At 42.7% G+C, this 11,156-nt stretch overlaps 1 protein-coding gene across 1 annotated transcript in view; it reads left to right on the forward strand.

Moving 5' to 3' along the window:
• Window positions 1-11,156, forward strand: part of MSRB3 (methionine sulfoxide reductase B3) — a 115,003-nt gene that overhangs the window by 72,326 nt on the left and 31,521 nt on the right. Inside the window, 1 exon segment of the mRNA XM_080390788.1 lies at window positions 6,355-6,452. Coding sequence (XP_080246914.1) covers window positions 6,355-6,452 — 98 coding nt within the window.

The following is an 11,156-nucleotide window of genomic DNA, read 5'->3' on the forward strand; positions in this document are numbered from 1 at the left end:
AACAAATACCACCTTTATTTATGTCTTTCACTTTTTTTATTTCCCAAGTGAGAAACATAAAGAAAAAAACAGATGACGATTATCTCATAAAAGCTGCTATTAGAAGTTCAATTGTTTGGTAAAATTCCCTTCCCACACTGTTCTGTCAGAGTGGTATTGCCTGCTGTGTTAGCCCGACTTTGCTATTAGAGACAGGTAGAGATAAGCCCTCTCTTTTCCTTCCAAAATTAAGCTTCATTTTTTTCTTTGTCTCCCCCTGCCCCCACCCAGCCTAGCTACTGCTCTTACGCTCTGTATGTTGTGCTGTAAAACAGTACTGTGCTGTCCTTCTCGTATCTGGATGGTGCTGGAAAGGACCAGCTTTTCTTTGCAGTGGAATACATATCTAATGTAAAGTCATTTGCTGGTGAACAAGAATGTTTCTGTGCCTGATTCTGTTTCTAGCTACATTTAGGTAAATCAGGTGAACCTTCACTGATTTAGTAGTGTTACCTGAGGTTAAAATATTTGTAAGTAAGAATATTTATTGTGCATTCATCATCGTGGAGATGTTATGAAAAATAGCCCAGGATGTTAGCCAAAAAAATCCCTATATATGCACAGGCATTATAGAGAATAGCAACATGTCACTTTGTAGTTTTACATTAAACTTGTATGTGAGAAGTTACAGCTGTGGATGCCTGTGTCTTTCAGATTCTGTTTCAATAAACCTATGAGAAAGAAAAAAAGTGAAGGCACTTCAGCTTTACAGCAGTTTCAAAGCAGAAGCTTTATTACCTTTTTTTTATTTTTTTTTAAATCCTATGTGCTTTATGTTTTTACGCAGCCGTAGCTTCTCAGTGAAGATAAATGATGAGACTCTACCTTAAAAAGCCTTTGGGTTTTCATTAATCCACATTAGGTTAAAAGGGAATCAATTCTAAAAATACAGCACATCAGAGAAACAAGGTATTTTTCAGGTCAAGGTCCTCTTTACCATCTGGTGCCATTTGGTAGTTCTAACATCTTCCATCTCCCTCTACTTCTCCATCTGTAAATAACTCACTGAAGTAAATGCTTGGAATAATTACAGCAAAGAATAATAAAATGCAGGTTGAAGTTACTCTCTTCGGGATCTGAAATGAAAAACATAACTACAGACATAAGTTACTGAAAAACTGTGGAGGTCTCCAGTCGACAGGTGTATGAAATAGGAATAATGTCAGAGCACAAGATGCTTGTGATTGCAATTGGGCTGTTAAAAAAAAAAAAAAAAGCGTTAGAAGGAATATTAGTTGACAAGAGGGGAAAAAATAGACTAACAGGGCTGGTTTTCAAAAGCAGCCTGCTGCTTTGCTTCTGCAAATAGCTGTAGACTCATACTTTAATGGTTAGATGTCTTAAGTGCTCACATCCATTTATTAGGAAGTTGGAGATCCAACTACAACAAAACGTGTGCATACTTGTGAAACTGGAAGGAAGTTTGAGATGCTTCTACAGTTGACCCGTCAATTAACAGCTGGACTCCTTTCCAAAAGTTTATGGGAACAAAATGTCCTCCTTAATTCACATGAGGTCAGCATCACCAAGAGAGTCCTGGAGTAGCCCATGAGATAAGGTGCTTTAGAACTTCCTGGGTTAATGTGAAAGAAACAATCTACGCATGCTGGGGTTTCATATCTCCATCAGAAATGCACAAATGGGGCTGGACTTCAGGCACACCATTTGTTGTTGCAGCCTTACTCAGGCATTACAACTCCTTTGGCATCTCAATTTAAGGAGGAGACTGTTCAGTTTGGCAGCTGTCTGGGACTGCTGTGTGCTAGCTGCCCGTGTTGTCTTGATACCTGCCTGTATAGGTACCCACCTCAGGCGGCTCATTAGTAGTACGGACTCGGTCACGTACCTAGAATAGGAGGTCTGAAAGTGAGAAGGAAGATGCCTCTTTTGAATGAGTTGAAACCCTGTGCCCAGGGCTGCAAAAGCAGCATCCACCATAGGCTACCAAAGCCAATGTTTCTACTTCTCCCTGTTCTTCATGGTTGCTGCCCAGGGAAGTACCAGGCCACCTCTGCTCTGAAGAAAGCATTCTTTGCTGAAAAAGCATGAACCGCTGTCTCCTGTTTTGCAGAATAGGGACCATTATGAAAACCAAAAGATTCTATTTTGGTGAGGGGGTGTGGGGTGAATTTTCAAAGTGCTGTGCAGCTTTCACAACATACTTGAGGGATGTCCCAGAATGAGGAAGAATGGGATGTGACTCTTACGTGTGACACCCAGCAGTGTAAAATCCTTTCTATTACTCATGCAGGATGGAGCAGAAAAGATCTGCCAGTAAAGTTCAGTTTACGCATGGTTTTCACTTAAGTACTTGACAGAAGAAAGTTCCATTGCTTTGTTTATTGTAGTTTAGACCCAAGAAGGGATACTTGCCATATATCTGAAAAACTATTAATCTCTGTGGCTGGCTTATTAATGTACCATAAACTGGCCCTTAGGACACAGTGGCCTGACTCCCATGTAAAGGGTCATCAGGGTGAGCACAAACACAACAGACTCTTATTTTAAAGCCCTTTTATATTGCCAGTGTGATGCAAAGTGGTTGTGAAAATAAGAATGAGCCCATTTTAAATGTCTGCAACGTGATAAAAATTGCTGACCGTTCCTGTGTCATACTCTCCCTCAAACTAAACTTTACATTCAAGGATAAATGCATTCGCTAATTTTAGCTGCTGCTCACACACAGAGAAGTGCAAATGTCATTTGAAGTTGTTCACTCAGCTGGGAGACTCCCCCCACCCCCATCTTGTCTCCTGCAATTACCCTTTGCCCCTTTCCCCCAGCAGCTATTTCTTCCTAACTGTTACGTTTTACAATCCTTCAAAAGACAGCGGCTCTGCTCCTGCTGCCCATCAGATGCTGCGAGCTAGGCTTGACAGCAAGCCACCACCCAGGGAGGGTCGAGTCTCAGCACCAGGGTTGGCAAAGGGTCTCCTCCAGTGCTCGGTCTCTGCAGTGCCAAGGGTTACTGTTTCTGCCTCTCAGCTCAGCAGAAGCAGAAGAGATCCAAAACGGTATGGTGTTCTTCCCCCCGTTCCTGCAAAGGCATGCCCTTTCCAGGTAGCCAGATAGCCTTCAAAGGCAGGCTGAAGCTTTAATGCACCGCTAACAGCAGTCTGAAATGTAGAGCGGGTCACCCGTTTTGCAGCCGTGCAGCAGGAAGGAAGCAGGTGCTGAGGGGCCAGGAATGGAGCCGCCCCAGCCAGTGAGACAACAGGAGAGGAGAAGTAGCCTGGGGCTTGCAAAGTGGAGGCCACTGCTGGGTCACTCACCGCTTACAAAGACAGAGAGATCATATGAGGAGTCCACAGGAGTCTGGTTAGCTTTCTACATCACTGGGAGTTGCCTGATGTGCAAGCAAGCAGACTGCTTCTACAGCTTCTTCCTGGCAGCTTTTGAAGTAAAGAAAACGGGCAGAGAAGGCTTAGCAAATGGGTTTTCCACTTGAGCTCAGGAGAGAGGAAATGAGACGGCAGAGGGGGATTGGTTTTCCTGGTGAGTTTGGCTCATCAACTCAATGAGCAGTTCACTCGTCTTCCTCTCAAGGTCAACAGAGTGAGAGTGTGTCTCACTGTGCCCTTCAGGATCTTTCCTGTTGCAGGGTTTGCTCAGGTTTTATTCAACCCTTGTGGAGTTACTTGTTTGTCACAGTAGTGCTGGTGCCTGGCCTGCCATGTCACTCAGGAAGAGATGGCTTGACTAAGAGTTAAAAAAGTCAGCGCAGTGGAGGCGCAGTCTGTTTCCCTGTCTTGGGGACCATATGTAACAGTGGTGGAACATGTGTCACGTGTAGCATGAACTGACAGCCTAAACTGAAGTCACTGCAGTTGGGAACAAAGGCTATTTTAGGAGGAGCTTGCCTGTTTATATAGGTTTCAGATGACTTCATTTTTTAAAAGTGCGTGGAGTGCATCCAAAGCAAATAATTTTTCTGTGGTGAATGGGAAGACCAAAAGTCTGGAGAAAGGAGGATGGATGGTCTTTCTTTAATGTCAAAGCTGACATAAACACGTCTCCTGCAAACCCTTCTCACAAGATAATTTTCTCAGCAAGACACAGATTGCTTCAATCTCTGTGTAGCAGCCTTTGAAGCTTCCCCCTTACTGCTGTTATGGAGGAGGCAGGGTTGTCTTTGAGAATTTCTACAGCATTGAAGTGTTCCTCCTCCAAAGGAGGATCACATGATCAGATAGTTGGTTGCTCCAACAGCTCCCTCTTTGGAACTTCTCTGCCATCACACAAGGGCAAATTGATACGTGTGTTTTGCGAAACTACTAAATTTAAAAACCAAAACACGCTTCATTAAAAATATTCTGACCAGCTCTATGTAATACCTCAATATTTGTTAGATTGAGGCCCAGCTAGGAAGATGGTGAATGGTGATGGAAAGGAGCCACCAATTAGGAGGTATCAATTTTTCTGTCAGCGGGATAACCACTCTTACAAAACTTGTCATATGTTTATTCCTTTTCTGTTTGTGAAGATATTTGTTTGGCAGGGATATTTTGCATGAGGGAAAGAATTTATAAATTGTTTTTTTACAGTTGTCATTGCTGCACTGGTTTGAGTTCCTGTCTTGTGGGATATTTTCCCTGTTCAGAGTTCTTGCTCCTCAGTCTGCCTGCTGTGTGTAACTCTTCCATTTGCAATACTTCTGGGGAAGAAAATTACTCTACTTCTGCAGTGAGTTCTGGGGTGGAAAGACTTGTGATGGTAGTAGGCATCTTGGAGCATAGGACTTGGGGCTTGCAGCGCTGTCAGTTTGCAGGCTGAGGAGTGCTACTGTATGGGTGTTCCCAAAAGGAAGAGAAATGCATTTCTTTCTCAAAAATTTATGTCTGTTATGCTTGCATTCTCGTAAGTGTTCTTTCATATTTAATGGTTTAAGATACAACTGAAGACATATGGATTTTTTTCCCAGTTTACACACTTCCTCTACCCACATTCAGAAAACTTGATGGATTCCACACCTCCTTTTACTGTATAGGAATTTTTACTCATTTTACTTATGGCAAGCTGTATACATCCTTTATTCATCTGCATGCAGTGATTCACAGCTGCTGCTGTGTTTCTTAATAGCTTATTGCAAGTCAATTTATGAAATCATCAGTAGCAAATGCTTAACAGATAGTAGAAGAAGCAGCAAGGAAGTTCTGCATACATGGGCATGTGTGTAATACACAGAGAGCAAGAGCTGCTTGTGCATGTTATATTTGGCAAGAGAGTGAATGAGAAGGACAGATAGCCAGTGGGATTTCAGATGGGCGTTGGTAGATGTTGACATGACCTTAAAGCCTATCAGGTTCTTATGTGGGAACCCAGCTCCAGGAAATGGAGCATATGATGACATGTTTTTGAGGGGTGGCTGAAAAGTTACAGCTGTGTAATGGGATTCCACTGGGACACTGAATAGACCTGTGTTCTTTTTAGCTATGTTGTAGAGAGGGGGAGACTTGGCGTGGAATAAAGAGTGGAGGGTCTTTATTTAGGTGGTAGGTGGCCATTACTGGTACATCAGGTATAAATCTCATCACATTCTGGTGTCAGGTAATACTGCATAGTGCTCAGCTAGCAGCTTTGTTGAACATACGTGTTAATGAGTACAGTTGTTCTGTCCTGGATGCAGACCACGTGCAGACCATCTACTAGTGTCTACTGTGGGCATAGTTATGACTCTACCTGTCCATGGCTGATGTGAAGCACTGATTACTGTTTTGAAATTAAACACAACAGTAGTCATTTCACTGACTCTAATGTGTGATGGGTCAATGTCTGAGCACATCCTTCTGGGGGTGACCATGCCTTGGTGAAGGCAAAGGTCAAGACAGGTTTTGGGGCTCTAAATGGCACTTTATCAGCTCTTTTTAAAATTACTTTTTCATTGCATAAGCAAAAGCACTTGTGTTCCATAAAATCTCACAGTTTGTCTTCAGGGTGGAATTTGTATTTTTTTAAACTGATGGTGATTTTTTTAAACTGATGGTGAGGCTGAATCTGGCCTGCCTGAGCAATGACCTTCATCCCTGAGCTAATCTGCTACCACTGCTTGTAGTGGAGTGCAGGAATCTCTGTTGAGATGGAAGATGGGCAGCTAGTGACAATTTAGTCCTTGCCTATAAACAACTAACTTTGTATTTAGGGGGGAAATTTTCCAAAGTACCTAAGTGATTTAGGATCCAGAATCTCCATTTCAGTTATTTCCAGGCTGTAGCATGAGATAAACATTTTTCAAAGTGTGATTCTGTCTTGCTTTTTACAAAGCCATCTGCCATGAAGACTCCCTCTTTTCTTGCTTATCTTGTTCCTCTTTTCCAGGCTGGCCTTCCTTCTATGATGTGATCAGTCCCGATGTAATTACTTTCAATGATGATTTCTCCTATGGGATGCATCGCATTGAAATATCCTGCAGTCAGGTTAGTTTATAGCACATACAGACCATTCCGGTGGCAAAGGCTGCAAAAATCATTACAGCATGCTGTACTTTCCCTAAGATTTGCAAACCTTCCAGTTCCATTAAATAGTATTCATTGTGAGAGAGCACAATGGATTGTAGGTATAACAGCTGGGTGGAATGAGCTGAAGGCACAAAGAGCTTGTTGGAATGAACGTTGTTGTCTTGTGTGAGATTTAACAGAGCAGATGTAAACGGTTGGACTTGATGCTGAGTCTACAAAAATTGTCTTCCTGAAGAGGGTGCCTCCAAAGGAGCTCCTGAGCCTGAGCCTGCCAACTGACTCCACACGTGAGCAGTTCAGAGAGAAGTCGAAAGCAGTGGAGCGACTGTCTGTGTGCTGATTCCATCACTGTGCATTACTGTGCAGCCATGTTAACTCATTCCCAGTGCAGTCCTAATGGCTGCTTCAAACAATCCCGTCTGCCGTAATAATGAAGTCAGTAGTCATTCAAAACATGCCAAAATTTTCCGTTATCTGTCTTGTTCTACTTCCTCTCATCCTTTGTGCTGCTTTTCTCTCTGTGAAGGGAATGGCATAATCATTACCTAGCAATGGGAGAAGCTGGCACATTGGCGTTCAGCAGATGTACTCAGCAGCTTGCAGTCCTGTAGCTCCACATGCTCAAACTCCCCCTGAGAGAAGCAGCAGCTTCATTTGGGTAGTGATAATTTACTGGTTCCAGACAGTGTTGGTGGAGGAATAACTGATTTCATTCCTGATGATATGCATCCTTACTAGTCAGTCAGTCCTTACATATAAATGCTCAGAGTGAGTTAAAAGCTTTTCAAAAAGAGGCAAGATTGTCTTTATGGATAATCCATTAACTTCAGTCTGGGTAGAGGGTTTGGCCCAACATGTTAATGGCCAAATCAGCATGTCTGATAGTGTGTCATGTGTAGTACATAATTCTGTAGTTTTTACATTGATGATATGCTTTAGAAGATCCATTTAACACTTTTGGGGAACATCCATTTCCCTAAATTCCTTAGCAAGGTAGCAATGGAACTGCAGACTAGGAATCTCATGCTTCACTGGTGATTACTGGCATAATCAAAAACGTAACCCACTCACTTTAGTTCTGCTTAGTAAGCCTGAATAGTACTAAAATCAGCGTACTGCCAACCTGCTGAGCCTGTCTGCCGACACCCTTCAAGTGATGGCCAGAGCTCCTGGTTTCACCTGAGAGGAGCCCAAGGCAGCCTGTGGTCAGGCCCAGGAATCTGGGAATGTCATTTACATGTTGCCAAACAAAATAGCGTTAGCAGACCTGAGACCAGCAGTATTAGCAGCAGTCACATGCAGACACCATAAAATTAAAGCAAAATTGAAAACCGAATTTAAAACCATTAAGAAAAAAATACGACCAAGGTTGCTATATAATCCAATGGCAGCTTCCTACCAGCTACTCCATCTTCTTAGGGCAATAACCCCACAGATGATCAAGTCACGGAGGAAAATAGCTGGAGGAGCGGTGAGCATCTTTGCAGCCACTGCTCAGCGCAGTTAATACTGCTGCATTGTGTATCCATAACAAAACCATTTCCTCCCCTCCTCAGAGCCCTAGGAATGTGAATCACACATGCAGCTGCAAAAAAAAGTGTTTTACTGCAGCCTGGAAAGCAGTGCGATTGATATGGCAGGCCTTGGTAGAGCTGGAGGGAAATACCCTTTCCCACACCCAAAACTTTATTAATCTTTTGCAGATGAAAAAGTAGTTAATTTTTCTTTAAAAGTCCTTCCACCTGTCTGAGAGAATAAAACCCTCTCTTTTAATGTTCTCCATTATAGAAAGAAAACACTGGGGGAAAACGGCTGTAATATTAATCAGACATTCATGGGATTATTCTAGAAATTACTTCTACAGTTTTTTGGAAACACATCACCCTGGATGTGTTTAAAAGGTCAATGATTAGTGCCAGGTAGAAGTTAATTACAAATGAATTTGAGGAATACTGTAAGATCGCTACTGTAAGACTCGGGGGGTTTGCCTCTTTCCTGTTTGAGAGTCCCTTCCCCGGAGGTCTCCCTAGCTGTTAATATGTTTCTGTACAAATCAATAGAATTCTGTAGTCACAGAAGTACTGTTCACACATTGATAGCTCAGACTTGGCTACATCAGCTGACTGCAAGCTACTTTCCATGCCCCCCAGCAGTGTATTAGAACCAGGAGGCTTGGGAGATACAAGTATACTGGCAGTTAGCAGTGACCCCTCCTTGCCTGCTCCCAAACACATACTTCAAATGCTTTACTCTAACCGTTCCACTGTCCCAGCGCATTCTGCCCAGTATATTTATGTGCAAGGCCGCAACAGATGATTGTTTCTTTTTGGGAGGTTTTGCAGACATGTATATACATCCTAGAAAAATGGTCGGCACCTACTATGTGTGGGGAAGACAGTAAAATCAATTCATCCTTTGTGCTCTCAGCTGAGGGCCAGGTTTCTTATACTGTGATACAAAGGATTGAATTACATTTCTTTTCAGGGCAGATGAGTTATAGAGTCGTCTACAGAGAGAATCGCCACATAAATTTTTGGTGAGGGGTAATCTCAAAAGGTAACAAATTTTGCAGTAATCCAATCCTGGTGTGATTCTGCCATCACAAGAAGGTGTAATGAGACTACTTTGGACTCTCACACAGCTTCTCAGGTTTTGTGAGGAAAACCTTTTTGATAGATTGTCTTTGTAGTCTGTATGTGAGTATATTACTCCAGCAGACTGTTTCTCTCTATGGTTTCTCTTGTTCTGTTTCTGTCCAGTGGAGAGGGAATGATTTATCTTTGGTTAAATGTTAGTCTGGAAAAGATCTGTTTAACACTTCTAGCCAGAAGGTTTTGAAGCATTCTTAGTTGAGATGAGATGATTTAATTAGGATGCTGAGCATTTAGAAAAATACTCTCTCTGGGACACTTAAGTTTTTTTAGATTTTTTTTCCCCCCCAAGGTATGGAAAAGCTTTATAATCAGGTGAAATGCCTCATTGTGAGAGACTCCACTCTGAGAAACAGCTCAGGTTTTCTGCCTGAACTGCCCAGAAAAGGCCTTCAATTTAAAGGAAAATTAAAAGAAATAAAATAAGCAGTGGAGAAGGCAGGAAAGGGTGGCAAGCCAGCAATCTTGCAGGAACAAGACTTGAATCTTTGTTTTCTGTAGTTCCGATGCAACTTGCCTTTGCCTTATTTGCCATGTTTTGTTTTCCTTCCTTACAAAGCTGAGCAGCTGCTGCTTAACCCAAAGTCATCCATGCCTTTCTCTGGGAGCTCATCCTGCTGATAGCACGGGCTAGAAGCACCCTTATTTGTTATTGGTGTCCTTGCTGGACTGCCGTGGCTGTTTCAGTGACACTTTCCCAAGAGCAGGGAACCTGCCCTGTGGTGTGGCTGTGTGGGTGGGATCCATGGGTGGGAGCACTAAGGCTTCACATGGCTACCTGCCCTGCTTCTGGGGTCAGTGGGGATTATTGTTTCAACGCTAATTAAACAAGAAGAGTTTCTGTCCCTCCTAGCTGACGTGAGACCCTCTCTCAGCCTTTCAGTCTGCTGAGAGAGTTTGACTTGAAGCCAAGACTTTACCTGCTTCTACAGACACCCTTCCTACTGCTTTAGTGAATTAAAGGCCATAACAGCAGGAGAACATTAGTAACGCATTAACTGCAGGGTAGAGATTCGCCATCGCTCACCCATTCACAGTTCCGAATAATCAGTATTGCCTCTATGTATTTGGGATTTGTTGAATGTTAAGAATAATTTGTAGTCTTTAATTTTTGCTGTCTGACTGTGAGCCCATGAGCAGCTCAATGATGTCAGTTAAATCATTCCGGCTCTCACTGAGAGCAGCTATTGACTTGGAAGACGGAGGCTCTTTGGTAAAGCAGCATGACTTTCCTGTTCAAGATAAATATTTCTTCAGTGCAAGGTTTTATTATTTTTTATTTCTCACGGCAGACTGTAAAAATGAACTTGTGGAATGTAAAGTGACTAATTACAAGAAATTCTTATTATCTAGGTAACTTGTCAGACATCATGTGCAGTGATAGTAATCCTAATACTTGAATAAGGATCAACTGGATCATCTTCTTCAAAATATTGTACTGTTCTGTAAAGCAAGGGACTGTTACCTTTCTTACAGACAGGAGCAGTGGTGTTCAACCTGAATACCGCTGTGAGTATCTGAGGCTGCTTAATACAAAACGAAAGCATCAACAGACCACTGTAGTTACATATTCCTTATAAAAAGCAAATTCAGCATCATTCCTATTTATAATTGCTCCTAGCTAAAAATTATTCATTCAGAAATATTTTACGTATCTTCACTACTGGTCTTTTTCAGTCCCCTTGTCCCTATGTCCTATATACTACAGAAAGTAGTGTGAGATGAGTAATGGAAGAGCTCCATCCCCTCCAGGGGCAAGCAGCAGAGGTGCACCCAGAAGGACCCTGATGCTCAGAAGAGTGCCAGGCTGTGGAAAGAAAAGGAGTGTGAGGGCATACTCCAAAGATGACAAAGCGGTTTAGTGTTTTCTTACCGAGGGCGTCACAGATGGCTGCAGGCTGAGGAGAGCCCAGGGCTCGGGCTGCCCCTTTCTTATGCAGCTAACCTTACAGCAGTATGTGAAACGCAGCAGACAGTGCTGCCCTCACCACCATGTTTTTAACTATGCTTT

The sequence above is a fragment of the Falco punctatus genome, assembly GCF_963210335.1.
Source record: "Falco punctatus genome assembly, chromosome: 6".
Taxonomy (NCBI): domain Eukaryota; kingdom Metazoa; phylum Chordata; class Aves; order Falconiformes; family Falconidae; genus Falco; species Falco punctatus.